The sequence below is a fragment of the Microtus oregoni genome, unplaced genomic scaffold (assembly GCF_018167655.1).
Source record: "Microtus oregoni isolate MIOR12 unplaced genomic scaffold, Mior012 000013F_ref0000133, whole genome shotgun sequence".
In the NCBI taxonomy this organism is placed as follows: Eukaryota; Metazoa; Chordata; class Mammalia; order Rodentia; family Cricetidae; genus Microtus; species Microtus oregoni.
In genome coordinates, this window is record NW_024543072.1 from 6511978 (window position 1) to 6538077 (window position 26100).

The 26100-nt window shown below is 47.4% G+C and overlaps 1 protein-coding gene across 2 annotated transcripts in view; it reads right to left on the reverse strand.

Annotated features, from left to right (window-relative positions):
- The window catches only part of Il17rd (interleukin 17 receptor D), a 64924-nt gene extending 39678 nt beyond the window's left edge, over positions 1–25246 (reverse strand). For both annotated transcript variants that reach the window (XM_041662797.1, XM_041662796.1), the window contains exon 1: positions 25068–25246. In XM_041662797.1, coding sequence (XP_041518731.1) covers positions 25068–25193 — 126 coding nt within the window. In that variant the 5' untranslated portion in view covers positions 25194–25246. The remainder of the gene's footprint in view (positions 1–25067) is intronic.
- Between the last annotated feature and the right edge of the window lie 854 nt (positions 25247–26100).

A 26100-nucleotide genomic window follows, 5' to 3' on the forward strand; every position in this document is an offset into this window, starting at 1 on the left:
CAGAAAACAGTGAGTTCATTTTGTGATTAGAGCCAAGACACGTAGCCTGGGCATGGCAGGAAAGAATGGCCGGCACCTTTAACACTGACCCAGGGTAAATGCTATCACGTCAGCTCAACCTCTCCTACTCGTCACTCAACAGACCACAGCAAAGGCCCAGGCATCCATCAGCCAGATGTCTCAAGAACTTGAAGTACGCTTTTGTAGAAGGTCATTCCAAGTGAAAATAAGTACAAACACAACTCCTGCCTCCAGACTTCACAATTTATTTCAGAAAACATAGACATGCGTACACACACACAGACACAAACACACAGACACACAGGTGTGCGTGCTTGCACACACACACAGAGACACAAGCACATGCCACTGGCATGGGAACAACGAACTGAAAACACTGCTGGCTCACTAGCTGGCTGCTCTGGGAAGCTCACAAACCCAGCAACAGAACATCCAATGTCCACAATGTGGTGAGCACAGAAACCCAGAGCAGACACAGTGCTCCCCAAGATCTGCTCACTGCATAAACAGTCAACATTTGAGATTTTTTTTTTAAACAAAACTATCCAGAAAATGTAGAAGCAGCCAACACCTACTAGTTCTGAACTAAGCCCCGCCCCACCCCTCAGTCTTGCCGTGGAGCCCAGGCTGCCCCTGAACTTGCAGCAATACTATTTCAGTTTCCTGAAAGCTGGGCTTACATGAATACCATGTTACAGTTGAACAAGATCATCTTTTGCCCAAATACTACCAAAATCAAGTGATCTGAAAAATTAAAACAACTGAAGTAAAATATAACTATTTTTTCAGAATCCAAAGACAAATACAAGCTCAAACTAGGAAATTCTCAGTATGAATCAAAGTTAATAAACTGAATTTCCATCATAAAAATAAAGAATTTTTGCAAGGGGCACCAACAAAACTATTAATCATGCTTTGAACACTCTTCTGTTATATCCCGCATCATAAAAAATAAATAATAAATGCATGGCCACTGCACTGATGAGGTTTAATGGATCAACCTTGACAGCACAGCCAAAATGTAGAGGGGAAATGGAAGAGTGGTCATCCCCGAAATGTGGTCCATCTCTGAGATCTGCAGAAGATTCCCCCCTCTAGAGCTCATTGCAGGGACCCATAACCAGCAATAAATACCCCAACAGTTACTGTCGCTAACTAAATTTTGTCAGGTAACACAGAGCTATGACTCTCTAAACACATTACTATGATAAATCTGTTAAGTATAACTCCTGAAACATAATTTTTGAGGGTATTAAAGAAAAAAAAGTCGCCAGGAGGTGGTGGCGCACACCTTTAATCCCAGCACTCAGAAGGCAGAGGTAGGCAGAGGCCAGCCTGGTCTGCAGAGCTAGTTGCAGGACAGCTCCAAAGCTAAGAGAAACCTTGTCTCAAAAAACAAATAGTCTGCAATGGCCAGTTTAACCAGAGTCATGTTTCTCAAAATAGCCAAATTCATAGTTCATCTTTAAAAGCTACATGTCAAGCCAGGCGGTGGTGGTGCACGCCTTTAATCCCAGCACTCGGGAGGCAGAGGCAGGCGGATCTCTGTGAGTTCTGAATTCGAGGCCTGTAGGGCCCTGGTCTCCCTTATTCCTGTGGTGCATTCATGGGGACAGTTTATGATCAACTAACTAAGCTTCCTGTGTGTTTCTGTGCTAAGCCTGCCCCACCTGGTGGTTAGCTGCAGGGCATTTACTCCATTGTTAATATGGTAATTTCCCACCTGCCTGGGCGGAGATCCTTGTGCTGCAGTCAGGTAGATAAGGACTCCCCCAATGCTGAATAAAGGGGCATTCGGCTGATCTCCTTTCGAATGACCCTGGTCTCTCTGTGTCTTCTTTTCAATCTCCAGGCCCTTGCCCGACTCGCGTTCGGTACAGTGGCGCGCGAACTGTACCGAGGGTGTAACACCAAATCGGGTGTTACAGAGGCCAGCCTGGTCTACAAGAGCTAGTTCTAGGACAGGTTCTAAAGTTAAAGAGAAACCCTGTCTCAGGAGGGAAAAAGAAAACAAAAAAACAAAAAAGCAAACAAACAAAAAAGCTACATGTCTCTTATAATTCTCTCAGCATCCTGATATACTAATACTGATGGGGGTGTCTCTCAGCATCCTGATATACTAATACTGATGGGGGTGTCTCTCAGCATCCTGATATACTAATACTGATGGGGGTGGGGGGGTGGGCTCAACCATGCTTTCATAGCTCTTTCTTAACAATGATAAGCTTCTAGAAGACTCCATCTCCCACTGCAAGCCAGCTCTCAGATATGTAACAGTCTCGCATGATTCTATCGACAGTGTTCACAAAGGGGGCTTCATGGGAGAGAGTGCCAAGTCTGTGAGTGTCCTGCCCTATGGCCTTACCTCCAATAACCATAGAAATCAGAAAAAAGTCACCTCCAAAGGGAGCACATAGAACCCTGCTCCTACCATGCAAGGGGGGAAGCCCGACCATAGACTTTCAACCTCAAAGACTCATAATGGGCAGTGTTTGGTCCTGACTCAGGGCTCTCAAACCATCATCTCATCAGAACATGCAAGCACAGGACTTACAAACAAAGAAATCGCTTCAGTGTTCTGCTTGGGAAAATGGGAGCCAATACATCCCTTCTGGGAATTCTGGGTAAGTTCTACAAAAACAGTGTCCAGATGTGCTTAAAACTGCAGTCTGTTCTCCTCTTCTGGTGAGGAGCGGAGGGAGGAACAAAGGGCGGGAGGACATTTTATTAAAAACTGAAATAGTTATTAGATTTTCTTGGCTCACACACTAACCAGCTCTCTGCTGACAAATGAGGCAAGAGCACCTGAGGCAGAACTCACCCAGCATTCCTCCCGTCTGGGCACAGAGAGGCCAGGCCTGGCAACACTGTACCACCAGCCAGGGTGCGGGTAGCTTCTCTCACTTCCCTCCATAATGTCTTTAGTGGCAAATGTTTCTACCAGATGATAGTGACATGGGGAGCAGGACTCAGGCAGACTCAGGAACACACGGAAGTGCTCTGTCAGCACAAAGGCCCCGCTTTAACACGGAGGCGCCATTAAGGGCTGAAGCTTCCTCAACGTAATGGTTTCTCTCCCTTTTTAACCAGGAAGGTATAAACAATCTATTCTAAAGCTGTCTCCCATTTCAAAGAGGTGATGCTGGCTTCGGTACTAAAGGTAAACGGGGCTTTTAAACAGAGCATAAATAAGGCAAACAGAGTCAGACATATATTATGAATAAAAAGATAATCTTAATAATAGTTTACATTATCACAAACCCAAGTTTATAGCAACAGCTAAGCCCCTCTCAAAGTACAGAGCAGCTGCTCGTTCAGCAGAGGGAAATGGTATGTCAAAAATGTGACCTACCTTCAAGTTTGTTTAACTCCCTGTCAGCCACTGCTTCCTTCCTTCCGCCACCTTACACGGAAGGCGCAGGGGAGGAATCCTCACTGAGGTGTTTCATCTGCAGACGATCAGAACTGCCTTAGTACCAGAAGGTAACTATTTACCTCCACTCTGACTGGACAGTCTTGACCAAGGCTTATCGTCCTCATCAGGACCCGGTGCAAAAAGGTTGACATAGATCAGAGGCAGCAGAGCCAGAGGTACCTTCCTCCTGCTTCCTACGTTAGAGGGGTGCCATCTCCAGGATGGACAATCTCAGTCCTTCCCCAGAGCAGGGAGGGTGCAGGGAGAATGCTTCCCAGGGATCTAGGCAGCATTCAGATCCATGCTTTACATGTGGCTGAAAACACAATTCCCACATAATCCCCTTAAACTAAAGTCCTAAAGGTATTCAGCATAAACTCAGCCCTGATCCACACAGAACACCCAAGATGTACAGGGTCTAGCCTGGGAAAGTATCTAAAGGTGGCCTTAAGCCCAATGCAATGATATTCAAATGGAACAAATACCTTGTTGTCACCTGAAAGAAGACTAGGCCAAGGGGCACAGCTTCGTGTTTACAAGCCAGAACACAGAGCTACAAGTCATACCTCTTGATTCTGAACCTACTGGGGTGGGAGGTACGGGAAATAGGGAAATGATACCTGCCACTGGTCGCCTTTTCCGGTTCTCACAGACAGGAAGACCATTCTTTTGTGGAATATTAGTTGAAGATGTGTTACATTTGTTTAATGATGCAAAGATCGGTTGCATTCTTTTATGTTGCACTTGTTTAACTCTGTGAAGCTGTGTTACTTTGCCTGCCTGAAATACCTGATGGGTCTAATAAAGAGCTGAACAGCCGGGCGGTGGTGGCGCACGCCTTTAATCCCAGCACTCGGGAGGCAGAGGTAGGCGGATCTCTGTGAGTTCGAGACCAGCCTGGTCTACAGAGCTAGTTCCAGGAGAGGCTCCAAAGCCACAGAGAAACCCTGTCTCGAAAAAAAAAAAAAAAAAAAAAAATAAAGAGCTGAACAGCCAATAGCAAGGCAAGAGAAAGGACAGGTGGGGCTGGCGGGCACAGAGGAGGAGAAATCCTGGAAGAGATGAAGGAGCAAGAAAGGGGCCAGTCACCCAGCTACACAGCAAGCCACAGAGTAAGAAGTAAAGAAAGGCATATGGAATAGAGAAAGAAAAAAGACCAGAGGCAAAAGGTAGACGGGATAATTTAAGAAAAGCTAACTAGAAACAAGGCAAGCTAAGGCCAAGCATTCACAAGAATAAGCCTCCATGAGTGATTATTTGGGAGCTGAGTGGCAGGCCCTGCAAAGAACCAAAGAGTAAAAACAACTTCACCACTCAGATGTCCTCACCCAGACCAAAAGCATTCTGCCAAAGCGTCCCAAGTGTTAACCAGCCCCAGAGCTCCTCACAATGACTGGGACCTTTTCTTCCCTCTTAGCCGTCTGGTAGGAGAAGCACTGGAATGCTTTCTGGTTGAGGGGATTACAAGCCATAAATCACAGAAGAGGGGCTTCTGGGGAAAGGCTCAGGGTAGGCATTTGGGATCAAGCAGCATCTGAGCTGAAGCTATTCTGAGGGGCAAGCTGCACGCTCCAAGCTTATCTTGTGCCTTTTTGCAGAGAACTAAAGAACTGCTTGGCTATGCTATTGATGCAGGTGAAGTCGTGCCTGAAACCCACCAGTTCCTCTCCAGGACATCCTGTCATCATGCCTGCCTAAGCTCAGCGCTTCCAGAGGGCATGACCCCTGCAGACAAGGCTCTCCAGCAAACCAGCCTTGTCTCTAGGCTCTGTTATCGGGTGAGGCTGGCCTTCTTGTCACTTCTCTTGATTAACGGTTGCCACCATTTCCTCCCATGGCCTGTGTCAGACTCCTCTGAATCTGTCCATCTTGAGAGTTTATTACTGCAAGCCTCCACTTTTCCTCTCCCCTCTGTCTGGTCCCCTCCTTACCACCCTTCGGTGTACGGGAATCCTGATCTGATCACTGGGAGCTTCAGCCTGAGACTGTGGAGAAGAGAGGTTAATGCTACAAGATTCTTTCATAAGCATTCTTAGCCTGTGCAGGGATATTCCCAAGGGACTCGTGAAAGCAATACAGCTCAGCCATGGCATGGGGACAATCTCTTAAGTGTGGGTTCCTAACCCAGGGGAAATGCACAGGACATCTAAACAAGGGAAAGGAGCAAACACTGCGGATGATTAGGTGGGGGCTCTGTTGGGTTTTTTTCCATTCCCTTCACCATAACCACTATACTCAGCCTAGTTAATATTGGGATTTGGGGAAGGACGGGTGTACTTGCGTGTGGCCGTGTGTGTCTGTTTTAGCTTTCCCAGTAAGAAGACAGCTTGGTGTAAACGGGAAGGGGAAAACAAACAAGCGAACACCATTCAGTTCAGCGATCACCACCGTGGATTATCTAGCCAGCTTGGATCTACCGCTGCCTTTCTACTGCCCCTCCATCCCCTTCCACAACACTCCAAATCCCTTCAACCTGACCAGAAAGAGCCGGGACTCCTGGGCTGTCAACACCGTGATGTGATTCAGAGTTTAAGGGGCCGGGGAGAGGCAGTGTCATTGGGTTCCATGACTGATTGGGCCCTAAAAGCAAACGCCCCAGAAAACTGAATGGCTTTATCCATCATTCACAGTGTCAACATTAAAAATCCAGAGATGAAAGGGGCCAAATTAGTGGTCCAAATAGAAACCTGACCATAATACTTAAAGATTCAAATTTTCTTTTAATTTGCTGTTTAGTCAGGAAGACTAAATACTTTTATTTTTTTTTAGTTGTTTTTATTTGGGGGTTTTATTTGTTTGACTAGTTAGGATCTTCTGTCTTTATCTTTGCAGACAAGGTTTCTACCTAGCTTGGAATTTGCCGTCATCCTCCAGCCTCTGCCCTATGAGAATTGAGATATAGACATAGGCCACCATGCCTAGTTAGTAATGTTACTTATTTTAAAGCTCTTATTTCCAGCCGTGATGGTGCACACCTTCAATCCCAGCACTTAGGAGGCAGAGGCAAGTGATCTGAGTTCAAGGACAGCATGGTCTACAGAGCAAGTTCTAGGACAGTCAGGGATACACAGAGAAACCCTGTCTTGAAAAACCAAAAATAGAAGAAAGAAAAAAAAACCACACACACAAACAAAAAGAAACAAAAATAATTATCATAAACGCCAATGTTTTTACTATGTATAAAAGCAGCACATGAAGAGGAAGGATGCCCAATCATGAAGCAGTTGCTAAGTGGCCCGGTGCACCGCTAATTATGTTAATGTGTTTCTCACTCAGGTCTCAGAACCCTGGGGTATGAGCTTTGATTAACCCATTTTACAGATAAACAGACTCAGGGAGTCAAATTTTCCTATGTAATAAATGTTGTGTTTTCCCCCAGAAAGTCTGGGTCGCTGGGCATAACTGCTCACACTTGCAGTCCCGCACTTTGGAAGGTAAAGCAGGGTGGCCTGTAAGGCTAGTCGAAGCTAGTCTAGGCCTGGGCTGCATAGAATGAAACCGAGCGAGCGAGAGAGGAGGAAACTTCACTCAGGTCACAGTTGACTTGGTCATGATAAATGGTGGCAATCTGTAGAGCTAGGATCTGTGGGATAAGCCTGTACTTTTACCAGAACACGGTCTTTCCATCAAATGGGTTGAGTCATCAGACAGGGCAGGCTGTCAGACGTATCACAAGAGACAAATATTTGGACCCGTAATTATACTTTGAGGAAAATATACCAAGGAAGCCAGCTAGGCAGTGGTTCACACCTGTAACCCCTGTTGGAAGACCGAGACAGGAGGATTACCATGAGTTGGAGGATGGGATGGGCAGGCAGAGAATATAGAGTAAAACCCACATCCTGTGCCATGCCTGCTTCCAAGTATGTGGGGTCACACTCGGGTCTCTGTTCTGGCTAGGAAAGTTCTCTACCAACCGAGCCACAGGTCCAGGTAGGTGGTTGAGGTTTTTTTTGATGAAAGGTTTCTCTATGGAGCCCTAGCTATCCTAGAACTCTCTACATGGACCATGCTGGCCTTGAACTCATAGAGATGCCTCCCTCTGCCTCTGCCTCTGCCTCTTGAGTGCTGGGATTAAAGGTGTGGGCCAGACTCCACTAATTTTAAAGGTAACCTTTTAGGTTTTCAAATAAATTCTATTTTAAAATTAGATTAACAAAACCTCCTTAGTTAAGCCCATGGTTAAGGAAGTAATTTTCTTGGCCATTGAGCAAATTTATTCATGAACATCTGAACCTTTTCTGTCTGCAACATGATTGTTGCCATCCTTTGAATTATACTAATAAAAGCCCACACTCTGAATCTCACTCTTTTAGGGCAATTGTAATCCTAAAGAATATACCATAAGGGGCTGGAAAGATGGCTCACTGATTAAAAGCACTGACTGCTCTTCCAGGACCAAATCTTGATTCCCAGCACCCACATAGCAGCTCAGAACTGTCTGTGACTCCAGTTCCAGGGGATCTGACACACTCACACAGACATATATGAAGGGAAAAACACAAATGCATTTAAAATAAAAATGAATAAATGACTGAATTAATAAACAAATAAGTGGAAGATACCATAAATGGATCAGTAGGGTTTTTGGTTTGGTGGTTGTTTGTTTGGCTGGTTTGCTTTATTTTTATTTTTTATTTCTTTTGACACAGGGTTTCTCTGTGTAGCCCCGATTGCCAGGCTGGCCCTGAACTCAGAGATAGATCCCCAACCTCTACCTCCAACTCCCAAGTGCTGGGTGGGATTAAAGGGATGAGCCACCACACATGGCCTAGGTCAATAGATTTAAGAGGCTGGAAAGATGGCTCAGTGGTTTAGAACACTTAGCCACTTTTGCAGAGAACCCAGGCTTGGTTCCCAGTATCCACCTATAACTTCAGTTCCAGAGACTGACACCCTTTTCTAGCCTCTAGGGGGCTCCTGCATGCACAAGCTACACAGAAACTCAGAGGCAAACACACACACATAAATAAACGAATAAATCTTAGAGAGACGAGGGAGGAGAGGAGGAGAGAGAGTTGCAGAACACAGGCCAAGAGGAAGGCTATGTGTCCAATGCTGACCTATTTCCCCAACAGGGAAAGGACGTAACCATGGAAATCCTTTACATTCTCCTCCATCTAGGAGGTACCCAGGGCAGTCCCACCCAGGCCACACTCACTACAGGGGGTCCCTTGAACCCTGATGTTATAGCAGGCTATTGGATCACACTGTGACCCCAGAGATTGTGTTATTTATTGGAAACCCTGCTTCTAGCTGTGGTATGGGTCACTCCTAGCACACACCTTTAATCCAAAAGGTTTCTGCTTGAATATTGCAAATAGGATTAAATATAATCAACCACAGGTCAAGAGGGGGAGCAAGCCACCAGTTGACAAAAAAAGAGACAAACACAAAAGAAGTAGACGCAGAGGGTGGGGGGGGGGGGATATCTGGTTGGAGAAGTTTTTGTTTCAGATGAAGGAAGCAGATGGGTGCTTTCTCTGCCTCTCTGAGATGGCAAGTTTTCACTCCCTGCATCTGGCTCCCGAGTCTTTACTGGTAAAACAGACTGATGGAGACTTAGTTAAAAACTACAGCCTTTAATCCCAGCACTCGGGAGGCAGAGGCAGGCGGATCTCTGTGAGTTCGAGACCAGCCTGGTCTACAAGAGCTAGTTCCAGGACAGGCTCCAAAACCACAGAGAAACCCTGTCTCGAAAAACCAAAAAAAAAAAAACTACAGCCTGTACTGTTTTCCCCAATATGCTACTGCTGCAGAGGGAGCAGAGGAAAATCAGCATCCCATCCTCTGCACCTCTGCATGATCCGGATCACAGTTATCACAGAGGGAGCATGCGCATGCGCCGGTGTACCGTAATCAGCACCCCATCCTCTGCACCTCTGCATGATCTGTATCACAGTTATTATCACAGAGGGAGCATGCGCATGCGGCAGTATACTGTAATCGGCAACAGATCCTCTGCACCTCTGCATGATCTGTATCACAGTTATAATTGCAGAGGGAGCATGCGCATGCGGCACTCTACCGTTTACTTTCTTGCTGTGAGAAAACACCAAGTGACTTACAGCAGTTTCCAGAGAGACATGGCAGTGAGCGGCAGACATGGCAGCTGGAACAAGAAGCTGAGCGCTCACGTCCTCAAACAGGAAGCAGAGAGAGGAACTAAAGTGGTCTTAACCTCAAAGCCTGTCTCCAGTGTCATAGTTTCTTCACCAAAGGTTCAAATGTCTGAGACTGTGGGGGACATTTCTCACTCAGCTTATGGGAGTGGGCTCTTTCCTTTCACCATACAATCCCCAGAGACTGAACTCAGGTCAAACTTGTTGGCAAGAGCCTTTCCCACTAACCAACCATCTCACCACCCCTAATGCCTGCACCTCTTAAGATAAAGGAGGTTGAAAAATTAAAGGTTGATCTGGGTCAAATATGATGCTATTTTTGGAGGAAGAAAAAGCATATTTCTTCAGCTGACAGGACTACCTTCTCTGCCTGGGCAGGTCCTAGGTCAGCCTAGTGCCGGGACATCTCAGTACTTACCAACCCCAGCAGGCAAGTCCTTCTGGGTTCCTGTTTTCCCTGTAGTTGAGACGACTCACTATTGTCCCTTAAGCAGCAAATACCCTTGGGTTCGGTGTGCACCCAGCTCAGAGCCAAAGATCTACGCCGTCACACTGGCTGCTATCCAGCGAAGCAGCGCCAGCCACACAACCGCCAGGAGAAAACTGTATTCAGGGAGCCATGTGTGCCATATCGTTCATGTTTATTTTCTTTTTAATTTTTAATAATTTCATTGAGAAACTGTCTTATATAGCCCAGTCTAAGTTCCAACTCACTATATAACTCAAACAAACATTGCCTCCTAATCCTCCTAACCCCCACCACCACTACAACCCCCCAACCCCCATGCCGGCATCTCAGGTGTATCCAGGTATATGCCACCATACCCAGGTTTAAATGTGAGTAAAATTAAAAACCCAAAGCCCCAAATCTGCTAACTGTATTCTAGGTGCTCAGTAGCTACAAGTGAATGGTTTGTGCCCACCAAAACAGGGCAGCAACAAGAAAGACCATGCCGCTGGGCCGGTGTGGTGCACGCCTTTAATACCAGCACTAAGGAGGCAGACAGAGACATGAGGCTCTCTGTGAGTTCAAGGCCAACCTGGCCTACACAGTGAGTTCCAGGACAGACTCCAAAGCTACAGAAAAACTGTCTTTTTTTTTTTAAGATTTATTTATTTATTATGTATACAACATTCTGCCTCCATGTATGCCTGCACAGCAGAAGAGGGCACCAGATCTCATTACAGATGGTTGCTGGGAATTGAACTCAGGACCTCTGGAAGAGTAGCCAGTGCTCTTAAGCACTGAGCCATCTCTCCAGCCCAGAAACTCTGTCTTGAGGAAGGAAGGAAGGAAGGAAGGAAGGAAGGAAGGAAGGAAGTCAGACCGACCACGCCTATCATTGCCAAAGGCTCCACTGTGACATTATTGTGTCACAGAATTTAGCACCTGCGTGGTCTCATTTCTGCAGTTGGAGTAAAGCTGCCTCACCACCAAGTACTGGGCACCATCTGCCATCTCATCTGATACCTAGGTGCTCGATACCTCAACTTAACCAAGACATTACAAAAATTTTGTAGTCAGTAAAGTTGTTTCCTTGAGTCTAACTATACATATAAACGCTGGCATTCATCCCCAAAACGCACGCTAAACACTCCACCGTCCCCTGCATGCCGTCAAACTCTCCCTCCTTCTCTATTAAACCCTGGTAACCACTAATATGGCAGTTTTTTAGAAAACTGGGGAACCTCACGTAAGCAGGTGTCTATGGTAAGGCTGGGCAGCAACCCCAGAATTTTCCTTGGGTGATTCTGGCGCTCTGCCAGGTTGGGAACCTCTGAGGTAAGTGGCAAATCTAAGTTTGATTTGATGATGTCCAAAGTGCCCTCTGGTCTCTCCTCCCCATCAGTCGCTCTGCTGCGTGTCATGTGGCAGAAGTCCCCACTCAGGCCTGGTGGTGGCTGCACACGCTTTCAATCCCAGCACTTAGGAGGCAGAGGCAGGTGGACCTGTGAGTTCAAGGCCAGTCTGGTGTCTACAGAGAGAGTTCGAGTTCCAGGACAGAGAAACTGTATCTGGTGGGGGGGGGGGGGGTGTCAGGGGGAAATCCCATTCAGGTTGGATGCTTGGAAAACAGAGCAAGCCCAACTGCTTGGGGACAGGAAACTCTGGAGCTCTGTTTCCTGCAGAGGCTTCGCCAAGTCACCTGCCCTCCCATCTTAATCCCTTCCTGGCTCTTTTGCCAAGGAATTCTCGTCTGGAAAACAGGGAACCTCATTAGAGACAATGGTCTAGCGGCCTCCCTCTGAGGCTGCTCTGGGAGGAATGGTAGATATAACAAGTTAAAGACACAGGGCAGTCAGGAAGATCCTAGATACAACATCCCCACATCTGCCTAGAAGTCGCCTCACCCCCAGGGCTCACTTGTTGGATGTGGATGATCAGGCCTCAAATTCCAACCAAACTTCAGATGTCCTTTAAAGTAATAATGAAAATATATGTTTTCCTCCAAACTTCATGATCCCAAGGGCAAGGCACCGACCATTTTCAAAGGAGAACTCAGAAGAGTCAGCACCTTCTCTGCTCCGGGTGGGGCGTGGCCTGCAAGCCTAGCAGTCTGAAGGGAGCACAGGCAGGGGAATTGCTACAAGTTTCAACCCAGCATGATATATGATCAACGTGGTGAGTTCCAAGTCAGCCAGAGCTTCATAGGGTGACCCTACCTTAAAAGAAAGGAAGAAAGAGAGGGAGGGAGGGAGGGAGGGAGGGAGGGAGGGAGGGAGGAAGGGAGGAGGGAGTGACAGTGAGGCCCTAACACAGTGCAGCTTCTCTCCCCTGGTTTGTGCCTGCTCTGCTCAGGGTTCCTGCAAAACACTAAAATCTACGATGACCAAAGCGAAGGCCCTGGGCAATGGGAGGGAGTACTATCGTTTAGCATCACGTGTTTGTTTCGCCCACGAAGCCAGGGGAAGACTGTTTGCGAGGGACAGAATGCCTGCTTAATCAGCGAAAACTGCGTTCGCTGCCCTGCTATTCAGCGCGGCTTTCCTGAAACCAGACACTTTGCCTCTAGACCATAAGATTGAAGCGATTGAAATGAAAATATTTCCTGTCCAGTGCTTGCCAGTTTCTAGCCCCAGAGTGATATAACAGATGACATCCAGTACAATAAATGCTTTTATTAACCATAAATTTGAGACTGCTTTAGGGATTTGAAGTGTTGGGTTTCATGCTGAAAAAATGTAATGTTATCCGCAGACCATCCGTGAGCAACAAAAACAGAGGTGCAGGTTAGGCCACTTTGATCAAATTATGGCAAGGGGAAAATCGCCTTTTGCATGTAAAATAGTAGTTGCATTCAGAGGCTATCTTCAGGGAGGACCACAAGAGTTTACTCCCATGTCTGGGGGAGTCTGGTGGCAATCACCCCACGTGTGGATTTACCGAGCCACCAGGGTCTGTGAATCAGAAAAGCTCCAACACTAGATGAGATGCTGGTCATTGCCCAATAATTCTCCTTCTTGTTAGGATGGGTGCTTAGCTGCATAAAGGCCCTACCCCCTCAGCACCAACACCACCAGGTTGCCACAAAAAAAAAGTATCTCCAGAAATCCCTCCCAGCGGCTCCCAGTCACAACCCCGCTGGCCTGAATCCAACTCCTGTCTGGATTTAGCATATGCTGCCTGGGCTTCCTTCATTTAGAGAAAATGTGGAGCCCAGGCAGTTGCATGGCCTCAGCCCTCTGCCCTCAACACCTCCCTCTACACAGGAACAGTTCATTCTGAAATCAAAGCTCCCTGCACTCTGGATCCACCAAATTTGCAGTAGTGTAGCCATGGAAACAGAAACTCTCTCTCCTGGGACCAGAACAAACTAGACCCAGCAAAGGCAAGCTAAGTTGCCACCCTCCCGAGGTGCCCCTCACATGGCCTTTGTGTTGGTGTGTTCCGGCACAGGAGCCCCAGGCCACAGCACTGGGCTTGTACTCCACCTTTGCCAGCATCCGAACAGCCGCTGCTTTCTGGCCTTTCACTGTCAGGCCGATGAGAAGACCACAGACTTGGTGCCAGAAAAGAAAGTGAAAAGCAAAGTTGCACCTCTGAGGTCCATTCTCTGGATGCTGAATGTCCCACTATTACATCCCAGTGAGACATTTCATGGCCAGCAGGGGAGGAGGCCCAGTCCCGAAAGCTGAACAAATGCCAGGCACACAGGCTCGCCTGTGCCCTCACGGTCCCCCTGGACTTATGAATAAAAGATGGGGATTTTGTCCGCCGTTTCCCGGGTACCCTGTAAGAATAACAACTTGTCCCTTTTTGACGTTTTAACTTCCTTTGAAAAATTACCAATATTAACTTTACAGGTCTTGGCCCTTAAGTCTGTGAGGGCCAAATACAAGCAAGAAAAACCATGTAATTAGGTAAGAGATAGTAATTCAAGCTAAACTAAAGAAACTGTCTGAAAAGACTCTAAAACTTAAGCAACAAACAATCACAGACCTTAAAGGCTGGGAAATGACTGTGAGCACACGTTTTGAGTTAGGTGGGTTTGCTGGAAATGAAGTTCAGTGTTTTCTTAGCACAGAGAAACTGCTGGATTTTGGTGTAAGGAATCAGTCAGCCGTGCCAGAGCCAAACAGAGGTACTCAACAGAAATTCATCCCAGTCACTGAAGGCAACAAGCCTGTGAGCAGCAGAGGCCTAAAGCATTCTTGAGAAAGAGCGCTGCCACCTTCCAGAGAGCGCAGCTGACTTCAGTCTCCAAGAGGGGGTTTGCTCCAGAGAGCTAAGATACCCTGCACTTTCTCTAGACATACAATAAAGTAAAGAGAAGCCCAAGATGGACGGTGGTGGAACATGCTACAATCCCAGCATTCAAGAGGCAGAAGCAGTCGGATCTCTGTGAGTTCAAGGCCAGCCTGATCTACAAAACGAATTCCGGAACATTCAGAGCTATTACTCAGAGAAACCCCATCTCAAAAAAACCAAAAGAGAGGCCAAACACTGCATTTTTACGAAAAGGACAATGGAAAACCAAACTTTATTTCCCACTAGAAAGATCTCTAAATGTAACTACTTCTATTTCCAAACAAACAAATTTTGCTTAAGGGTGAAAAAGTATCTATTAACAGTTGATATCTAAAATCCAAGGCTTTTGGCAGGTGACCGTGTGGACCAGGTGGAGGAACTGTTTCACGCTAACAAGCGAACGAGCATTTACTTCACTTCTCTGCCCGCCTTCCTACAGGCTTGATTTCAGAATACCAAACATAGGAGAAAGAACACAAACATGGGAGCCCTGGTCATGGGCAGCAGGCTGCAGAAGATGTCTGCAGATTATCAAATGTTATTAACATTGAAAAGGAAAATAATTTAAACTGAGTGTGGCAAGGCACACCTTTAATTCCAGCACTCGCGAGGCAGAGGCAGGGTATCTGGTTCGAGGCCAGTCTGGTCTACAAAGCAAGTTCGAGGACAGCCAGGGCTGTTACACAGAGAAATAATAATTTTACTTTAATAATTTTAATTTAATGCAGACAAAAATTCAAATCCTTGTAGACTTTTAAAAACCCAAATTGGCGTCTCATTCACCTGGTACGCACAGCAGACACTTAAGATATTGTTTCTGCTTTTGTTTTTTTGTTCTGGTTTTGTTTTGGTGTTGCCAAGATTTCTTTGTGTAGCCCAGACTGGCCTTGAACTTCCGATCTGTCTGCCTGCCTTTCGTAGTTCCAGAGTGCAGGTGTGTGGTAGGTACCATGCCAGCTAGTGCTCCTGCTTCCCAAAGTCATCGGTTGCCTTCAAATCCTCCCCCTTCCCCAGAACTCACCAGCAATTTATCATTCTCTATCTTATCAGAATCCCTCCTAATTTTAAAATGTCCTAGAGACCCTTTAGAGCCCCCCTCCCCGCCTCCTACCCAGACTCCCTGCATTACCTAACCCATCCTTCTTACAGAAGATAAAAGCAAGGATTACCCTAGGCCTGGCCAACTGGAAAAATTATGCACTTAAAACTGTGTACTAAGAAAAAAGAAGGAAGTTCAGTGAATGGGAGATACACTCGAGTGAGAAGATGTGGGGAGAAGAATTCCCGTCTCTTGATGACTTCAAAACCCAAGAGGTTAACAATGAAATGAGAGGCGGAGTGGCCGGAGCTGCACCGAGGGGTCTGGGTCCCACAGCACAGTGCACACTGGGAACCCACAGCTCCTGAGACCCTGAAGCCGTCTTTGGCAAGCACAACCAGATGTTGGTTTGGTTTTTTTTTTTCCCTACTTAATTTTGGTAAAACTCCATGACCTCTTTCTCAAATTAAAAGGCAATGCCTTTTTCTTTCTTTCTTTTTCTTTCTTTTTTTTTTTCCAAACCACAGGGGCTATCTTTAGTGAAGCCTTCTAAGGATTTCATTAATTCATAGCCAGCCAACCAGGACTTTTCCCACAGTCTCCCACAAAAGCCGGGGGAGTCACTGATTGCTTGGCTGGGTCTGAATATGAGCAGAGGTAAGATCAGAAATATCTAGTTCCTCCCACAGGGAAGTGAGGCATGAAAACCAAAGCCCACAAAAACTCATTACCACAGCTGGCCAGAAAATCCCCAGCCCAAAAGGTAAGGAGCACCTCTGATGCTGATGGGCCAGCCACCTTGTAACCAAAAAAGAAAAGAAAAAAAAGAGTCACATTCACAAACGGGGTGAGGACAACACAGACTATAGTGACAAAATGAGGTCTGGATCTCCTTTACAGAACATTTTCATTCGGAGCAAGGGCCATTGCTAAGGCCTGAAAGCAACAATACTTAGTCGGATGCTCGGCAGCCATGTTTTACATTTTTTCTCATCCTCAGTGCAGGGAACCAGGACCGGTCCTAGTGTTCCTCAAAAGCACCAAGCACTACAAGATTGATTGATTCTCCTGTAACAACAACCCCTGCTGACGTCCCTTGGTTAGGAGGAGGACCTAGTCTGTAGCCCAGCCTTTGTCCAGGATGCCAACCTTCCGGAATGCTGTAATTTGTGGAATGAATATGGGTAAATCAAGAGAATCCTTTTGCTACACTCGGCACCTCATTCCACATCATCAGTCAATATCAAGAGAACACAAGTTAACTAAGAGAGAACATCAGAGGGATTTTTTTACTAACTTAGTGAGGTGTGGCTTCTTCAGAGTGGCCACAGTAGACACCAACTTGCAAGGTGACATCCTATCATCCTATTTTAACATCCCACAGAACACCCAGCCGCTCAGGAAATACGGAAGGAAAATCTAATGTGTACCAGCAGCAGGAAGAGATGGAGAAGGGAAATAAACAGAGAAAGCCAGGCTTGGTGGTATATACCGGTAATCTCAGGACTCAGGAGGCTGGAGGCTTGAACTTTGAGACAACCTAGGCTACTTAGTAAGTTACAGGCTAGCCTCGACTGCAAGCATGTCTTGGGCTGCATTCTCGCTAAATCTGGAGGATGTAAGGACTTCATAATGAAGGCTTTGTAAGCACGGGTAAAATACACACTCAGAGAAGCTGCAGAAAGTGTCCTCTGAACCTGGGGAAACTGAGGCAAAGCAAGATGTCAATCAAAGCTGCTAGGAACCAAAAGAGATCTGAGTTTCCCAAGGTGGCCTGCAAGTAGAGCCTCTGGCACTTGCTTTTACTATGGTTAGCACAGTTTGAGGAGCAGCTGAGGTGGGTTCCTGTTTCCCTGTGTGGAATTAGCAGGATGAAGGCTTGAAGGCCAGACAAAGACTCCATGCTAGAGGCTCAGAACCCATCCCTATACTGCCCTGCTAAAAGACCCCACTCCTCCTCTGTTCCCCACCTGGAGGGTAACTGTTTTGAGAGAAGAAACTGGCATTTTGGTACAACATAATAACGCCTGCTTTGTTTGTTTGTTTGTTTTTAAGTCTCTGCTTAAAAAAAAAAAAAGAAAAAAAAAGAATCTCTTGCCTTCAAAGAAGTCTTTGTGAGCGCAGGATAGTGAGCAGTTACTATAAATTCTAACCAGGAGTGTGAGCGCCCCACCCAGAGCAAATGTGCACACCCCAGAAGGAGGCCATAAACCGTCCCCCAGCATGGCTCCCACATTTGGTCGGCATTCTACGGCACTTCCCTTAGATTAAGTGGGGGAAGTGCGGTTCAGGAGGAGAGAAACCAGAAATCACCTGGATGGAATAAAACCCCAGGGACAAAGTTTTTAAACCATATGGCCCATCTAAGAAAATGCATCTTTCACTCAAAGGCCCCCTCCGCCCATCAAGCCTCTCACTCCTCAGCACAAGAGTCAAGCTCAGAAGAGAAGTCTGTGGCCACAGCCAGAACAATGTAAAGGGTCACTTTCCAACCAACACAGGGAATGTCTAACAAAACGGACAAAACAGAACCCTTGGGAAAACTCTTAGGTTTTAAAAAAAAAGAACTTTTTTTGTGTTAAGCATCAAACCCACGTCTACTACTGAACCACCCTACCCTCTGCTAGTTTTAAGCTGGGGGAGGGTGGGAGCTGTATTTAAACACTAATCCTTCATGATTTCCAAAGGGTCCATTGGAGATTGGTTTAATGGGACAGGTAAATACCCACTTAAACATTTTAATCAATGTTTAATTACCTACCAACATCCATTCCCTTTTCAAAGCTGATAGTCAACACTTCATGGCTTTTCTAGGAACGGCAGTGTAGCAGCTTGAGTGCAAAGTATCACGTTTAATGTCTACGAGGGCAGATGTAGAAGGGACCATGGGACACCATGATTCTACCATATTCAACTTCCAGCAAAGATCACCCCCTATTGCTCTTCCCGCTCCTCTGGTAAAGCCGGCTGCCAACAGAACGCTTTAGCATTAGGCTCACCATAAAGGAAACTGTAAACATGCAGGTTGAGGTAGTTTTCATTTACACATTGACTGAGTCAGAAAATTTATAGGCCAACTTCCGTTTCAGAAGAGAATTACAAGTGTGTTCACATCACATCTTCATCCTGTCATCTACTCTGTGATTTGTGGAAGACAGATGGTACCTATTAAGCCCCCCCTTTTAAATGCTGTAGCCGTAATTAGCTACATCCACCTTCCCCCAACATTTCCAAACAAGGAACTAAAGAAAAGGGAAGCCTTTTACAATGGATACTTTGAACAATTGAGTTGTAAATGTTAAAACAGTCCTCTCTGCTACAGAGTGACTACAATTATTTTTTTTTAGCAGCCAAAGTTGATTTTCACTCTTTATTACAGTTTTTAAATTGTTCTATTTTTAGTTTCTGGACTTGTGTTATTAATTAAACCTTCTTCAAGATAATGCTTGAAAAAGAACTAGAGTGTCTCCCTAGGATACTAAAGCTGCAAACTTCTCCCATGGATTTCTGGTCACGTGCAAGCCACGCAGTAGCTGAGGACTACTATGGTATCTGTGACTAGACACTGTGCCCTTCCTAAACACAATTAAGAAAGTCTGTTGATTGACCCACTTTAACTTGTCCTATGTAGATAAAACACACCCCAATTTTAATTCCTAATTTGGGTTTCCCTCATTTTAAAAAGATCCATTTATGCATTCAGGACTTTAAGCATGAATTATGTCAACTGACTAAATTTTGAGAAAAACAAGAAACCACCTAGTAGACTCCTAGACTTGCCCTGGCTATAATCAGCAGAAAGACTATTTGCTTCAATTGGATACGATCACTCCAGGGCTTGTGTCTTTTCAATCAGCTGGTGGCCCCCGCCGGGTTTAGAGTAGCAGAGGGGAAGTGGCCTGTGGTTAAACAGAGGAAATACCAAGGCATTTTAACAGAGCAAACAGTCTCTTCACTTCCCACCAGGAGGAGCTTCAAAGGCGCGGGCCCTGAGGAGACAATGTGCCATAGGCCCTCAGTCAGCGAACCCTGTGTCAGGACCATTCAGAACTTCCCGAAGGCCAAAGATAAACACTGCCCTAAAGGACAAAGAATGCCTCCCACCGGCTGGGCAAGTCTGGCCTCTTGAAACCAGAGATAGCTCCAGACTTGCAGAAGGCAGTGGCCTGCCACATGAAGGGAAGATGCAGACTAGCAAAGGTGCGGATACCAGCCGAGCAAGAGAGAAGTCTGACTTCAGGACAGCCCAGTGACCTGCCATGTGTACCTGAGCCCACCCCACCCCCACATCCCCCCCACCCCTGTGGGGGCCCCAGCTTCCAGAAGCCTGAAAAGCCATCCATCACAGACAGGCACAAGAGGCAGAAGGGAGTGAAAGAGGACAATAAAATTGTTGATGGGATGGGCCCAGCAGCGGCAGACATCTAGGGGGGCTGGGCACACGGAGTGAAACGTTCAGGAATAGATGAGGGGGAAAAGGGGTTGAACGCAAAAACCACCCAACACATTTTAAGCCAAATGAAGCATGAAAAGCACTCAACTTAAAATACAGACTGAAAAAGGCCTGAGCCGTTCTTTCCTTCGTGGGGAAGCTGTTAGGTCTTAACTGCCGAGACAGATTTGGAGCCTGCTCTGCTCCTTCCTCAGACAGTTTTCCAGACAAACCCAGCTGTTCTGGAGAGGAACCTGGTGGAAGTGTCAAGTGCCCGTCTCTCCCAGGCCTCCTCTCTAACCCTAGACCATAGGACCCCACCCAAGTCAGGATGCCCTGCCTAGTTAGCTCCCAGACTCTTCAAATAGCCTCCCTTCTGGTACTGTTGTCCAAGACCAGGGAAACAACTTAAAGCCCAAAGGACTGATTTTTAAATATTTAGAAAGTATTTTCTCTTCCTCTCCTAATTTTGGAGCAAAGCAATGTGTCTCACTGAGAACTCACCGGAAGAATCATCTTACCCCAGGATCTCGTTCAAATGCTAACACCTGGGCTCTACCACGCTCTCATTCTGGTCTCCATTCTAGCAAGTGTCCAATTCAGATACCAGAAGCTTCTGGAGATATCTTTGAAAAACCAGCTTTGGGAAGAAATAATAATACTCCAGGCAGAACTCACATGGCCCTGCGTTGGTAACTAGCACAATGGTCCAGGAACTTCAGGCCTTCAGGGTGGGATGGGTGGGGATGGAGAGCGTGAAAGAAAGCTAAGGCCATGCAGGCTCCTAGCCAACTACAAAACAGTCCGGAAGAAAGTATTGTACGTTTCATAAAAACAGCTCCGAAAAAAAAACCCTGTCAACCCAAAACTAAAATCATTTTAACCTAAGAATTCTGTATTGACACAGGAGCGTCTGTGTGAGCTGTGATCCACAGGACACAGAACAAGAAGATACGGGACTTCGGAGTCATGAGCTGCAAGTGAATGAAAACGCATCCAGTTCAGAATCAAATAAACATGCCTGGGCTCTCAGCCAGGAGGAATTCTTGGATTGGACTTTTATCAGGGGCCTAAATTTTAACCAGCTGGAAACCTCCCCCCCCCCCAATACTACCCTATTCCTTTCTACCTTTGGAGATGGAATATTTGCCTTAAATGGGAAACTTGTCCTTCATTGTATGGTGCCAGCACAGTTTCCGAGTTGCTAAAGACAGTCTTCTGGGGGAAGGGGTTTAGACGTTGTAGTTCAGACACAATAGACCAGGGAATATGTACGCCATTTAGGGCAGGAAGGAGACCAGAATGGCACCTAGGAAATTTGTGAGAATGGATCTCTCAGCACTAGGGATTGACATGTTAACGGTACCCATCACAAGCAGAACAATGCCTCCATCAAAAAGAGCTCAGAGCCTAGGGAAATGCGTCAGTGGGCATAAGCAATTGCCGGACAAGCAAGAGGACCTGAGTTCAAATCCTCACTATCCAAATAAAGTCAAACGGGGGCAACCATGCTTACGTGGCTGTGCCTGTAACACCGTGGGTGCTGAGGCGAGCAGAGACCAGAGCATCCCTGCGGCTCGCTGGCTGCCTGTCTACCTGCAGGTTCAGTAAGAGACACGTGTCAGGTCCCCTGACATCCTCTGGCCTCTGCCTGAGTACACACCTGCACAATCTAATCCGGTAAACCAACTAAATGAAACGCATACATCAAAAAATAAAAGCAGTAGTAGAAAGTGCCAGGCGGTGGTGGCTAATCCCTGTACTCGGGAGGCAGAGGCAGACAGATCTCTGTGAGTTCCAGAACAGCCAGGGCTGTTACCTAGAGGAACCCTTTCTCAAACAACCAACAAAAGGAAAGAAACAAAGGAAAGTACTAAGGGTTTCAAGTCAGTGTCAGTGCAGGGCCAGCCCCTGGGGAAGCTTTACAGACTCTAACTCCTTTGAAAAAACAATATTTATTATTCAAAGCACATCCTTACCTGGCAAAGACTGAGCTTTTCTTTTTCTTCAGATAGTTGAGGAAGTGTGCCCACAACTCATCTCTAAAACACTGAGCTGTGTTCAAGATGGTATCAGTCCCTTAATTACCCCACATGTAATAGGGAGGTTGTGAAACCTGACCACTTAAGTCAGGCCAGCTCATGGGCGTGAGAGCAGCTCTCCCTGCTGCAGCGCCTTTAAATCCTGGGGAAATATCCAGTCCTACAGGGGCCTGGGTTTCCTGCCCAAATGCCCTATGGAGGTTAAGCGGGGCATTCACTCACGTGTTCTCCAGTGTTCACCCCGCCTTCAGGGCTTCAGGGCTCAAGGTTGTGACGCTCAGACCCCAGGATGATACCCACTGCGGTTCAAATCACTTGTTCACCCTCTTTACTTCTTTCAAATCACATATAATTTACCCTATTTACTTCTTATTTTTGTTTGTTTGAGGTAGATATATAGATTATATATATGATATATAGGTTTACTATATATCCTCGGCTGGCCTGGAGCTCGCTATGCAGGCCAAGCTGGCCCTGAATTCACAGAGCTCTGTCTACCATTACCTTCTGGGTGCGAAAGGCTTGTGGCACCACCACTCCCATCTTTATTCATTATCCTTCCCCTAACCCTCCAAGCAATGGGGAATGACCCCAGACCCTGTAGGAAGCTAGGCAAGCACTCTACCAATGAGCTACACTTCCCACACCCCCTCCCAGCCTTTTCTTTGCTTTCTTGGGGGGTGGGAGAGTGACTCACAGTCATCCATCCTCCTGCCTCAGCCTTGACGCTTATTCTTAGATATTTATACAGGCCCAACTAGACTGTAAGTAACCTCAGAGTCAAGGCCAACATCCACAGGCTGAGTAGCAGACCTGGTTAAGAGGCAGACAGATGTGACTCGAAAACCCAAGATTCTGAACACTAGCGCCTACTAGAACCCCAGGACAAAGTAACCTCTGGGACATCTTAATTACTGAAGGAGGGACAAGGAGGGCTTACTGCAGGAAGCCATGATAGAGCTGGGAGAAGACACTAAAAAGGAGCAATATTTTCCCAAGCTTTAAACGTGGCTGCAGTCAGGCACACTGTGCAAAGGCCTGCTGCAGACGGGACACACACAGCACATGGAAGCCTGGTGCGGAGATCTCCTTGCCTACCTCCACTGGAGGTGAACCCAGACCGCAGACATGCCACACACATGTTCTACTGCTGAGCTGTATCACCCCCACCGGCCTTTCTTCCTTCCTCCCTTCCTTCTTTCTTTCTTCTTTTTTTGAGACGGGGGTCTCTCTGAGTTGGCCAGGCTAGTCCTGAACTGAAACTCATTCTGAAGCCCAAAACTTTTGTTCCTGAGCCTCAGCCACCTGAGTAGCTGGGATCACAAGCACTAGGCTCAGGTATCCCGATTCTTCAAATTGTTTAATGTAGGATTTTGCAGAAAGATTGCAGGGTCTACATGTCCTCAACCAAGATTTGTAGGGCACCAGGCTTTGAAGAAATTAACCACACGGAACTGGCAAGCACCAAAGAGTAAGGGACCTGAATGAGAAAGTAAAGCACAGGGCAGAGCATTCCGGGAGATTTCTCTGAAGAGGTGTCAGTGTCACCAAGCAGGCTCTCAGGGCAGAAAACAGTCGTGATGGAAAGCACACCCTGGCCTGTGAAAGGAGTTAGAAGCTGGACAACAGAGGGGAGGGGGCAGAAAACAGTGCTGTGCAGGCAGCAGGGTGAGGAAGCCAGGCCTAATCTCACAGGTACCAAGCAGGCAATCACAGAAGAGAGGAGCCATGAGAAAGAGGCTGGACTCTGGGATATGACCCAGAAGCTTCCATGTTCATCCAGGAAGGCGAAGGATGGTAGTAGGCACCAAGGCAGGAGCTGTTGAGATCAATTCCAGGAGGCCAGGAATGTGGGAGACAGTGATGGGCTCACATGGGAGGGGGGTTATCGTTCAGAGACAATTATACATCAACTGTTAAAACTTTACAAGTAGCAGGTATTCTAGGCACTACAGCAACTGCCAAGACCAATCTAGATCTAAAATCTTAAAAGAATTGATAAATGAGAGCACCTTAAAGAAATTTGGAATCTGTTAAAACTAGCAGGGATATTTTACTGCAATGGAAACACAGTAAGAAACCCTGAGGGTTTACCCAAAGGGTAACAGCGTTCCCTAAGAGGAAAAGAGTGGGAATCGTTGACCATCGCTGCCTGTTCTTCTCTTTTTTTCTGAACCGTGATTCTCTTTAAATGTGAAGCAAGTGAGCTAAGTGACCCTAAGAGGTGTCCTGTCCTGGGTCTTGTCTGTATTGAGGCTAAGACAACCTTGGTCTACGCAAACTTCCCCAAGACACCCTGAGCCCCGTGGAAATCAGCAACAACATCCTCATCCCTTCTGTTTTCTAGGTAAGAAAACAGACCGGGCACTCGAGATGCTCTCCTGGCTGCCTGAGGGCAAAGCCTGTGTTCTCACAATAGGGTTGAAGGTGTGAGTGGCCAGACTTGCAGCGCCCTCTTCTCTGTGGAAGGCTCAAGGTCCACAAACCAGGGGACCCCACTACACAGGAAAGGAACACCCGCTCTGGGGAGAGGGCTTCCAAGTACACAGAAAAAGTCTGGGCGCCACCAGTTTCAGGTCTGGGGCACCTGGCGGAGATGACCTTTGGCTATAAAAACATCCTCAACTCAAGCTGCGGCGCGTTGAGTGGTAGTGGTGGCATCATGAGACCGTTAGCCAAACGAAAGGCTGAAAGGCAGTCAGACTCTCAGAAAGTTAGGAAGGAGTAGGGTGACGAGCTGCCTGAACAAAGCGATGGCGAGAAAGGAGATGCATCGTTCCCTAGCACTCCAGGTTCCCTTCCCTGGATGCCCTAAGCCCTTGCAGAGCTACAGACAAGAGGTCCAGGGCACGAACCACCAGCTCCGAAGCGCACCCGTTCCGCGACAGCCCGGAAGATCCCAGTCCTGGACGCGTAGCCCAGGGGCAGAGGGCCGGGAACAAAGGGTGGGGCGCAAGGCCCCCGCCCCGCCGCCCAGCCACCCGCCCTCGGGAGTCGGACCCCAGCCAGCGGCCGCGCCTCATTAGCAACACAAAGCCAGGGGTCGGCGGCCTCTTTCAACCAGAGCGGGACCGGCGGACGCGCGCCCGGGGTCCGAGACGCGGGATGGGCTGGAGGAGCTGGGAGCCCCATTGACCGCAGATCCGGCGTCGGGAGATCCGCCGGTTCCAGCTCGCCTGCCCGCGAGCACCTGTGCCCGCCGAGCGCCCCCAGGTAACTCGGAGCCCGAAGAAACCCTCGCCTTACCCTCCAGCCACAGGTGTCGGCGCCCCTCGCGCGGCCCGAGCCGCCCGCAGCCACTGCCAGCTGCGAGCCGTTGAGGCAGGCGTTGACAGTGAAGAAGAAGGAACAGAGCTGCAGCCACGGGGCCATGGCCGTGCGCTAGCCCAGCCGGGCCCTTCTCCCCTTGACTGCCGCCTGCAGCTCGCTCTAAGTCCGGAGTGGGCGGTGGCAGCCGTGGCAGCAGGGGGGGGGGGGGGCCTCCACACCGAGCATGCGCAACCGTGCTTCGCCCCGCGTCTCCCCGCCAGGTCCCGCCCTCTTCGTCCTGGTCCTGCCCCTCTAGCCCGCCCCTTTAAGGCTCGGGCTGCAACAAGTTTCAGCCCCCTCACTGAAGGGTTTTTTGTTTGTTTTTTTTTTTTTATCCAAAGGATTTGTCCAAATGATGACTACTCCAGACAAAAACTTGGGGCGACTCAAAAGAATATAATAATAGTAATTTTAAAATTAGTAATTTAATGAGTACTTACTTTGCAAATGTCAAGTTCCTTCTTGCGTTCTACCAAAGACACAGGAAAATGCCAGTATTAATGTCAGCATAATAAGGCCTCTAGAGAAATCCTGGCTTTACATTTACTCCTGAGACCTAGGACAAATTACTTGCTTCCTGCACAGCGCTGTTCCCCGTAAGACAAAATGAAGACCAAGAATATTCAGCTGGGGGAGTTCTGTTAGTTAACGTATCACAAGCAAGCAATAAAGGCTACGGCCACAAACTGACTTACCTAAGGACCCTTAGCCAAAACTGAAAACTAGTGTTCTTCCCAGACACAAATCAAACTTACCTTGTGGGGTGTGTGTGTGTGTGTGTATGAGAGATCTCTCAAGAAAGAGGCACAGACCTCCTTTAGAGCACCATAGAAGCAAAATATGTCACTCTTCTCTGTTGTTCTTCCTCTCCTTTGCCACATATGTGTGCTCCTAAACCATGCCCCTCAACATTGCATCTCAGTGGCAGCCTGATGACGGTCTCCACTTTCCCTCCCAGCCCCACATTCAG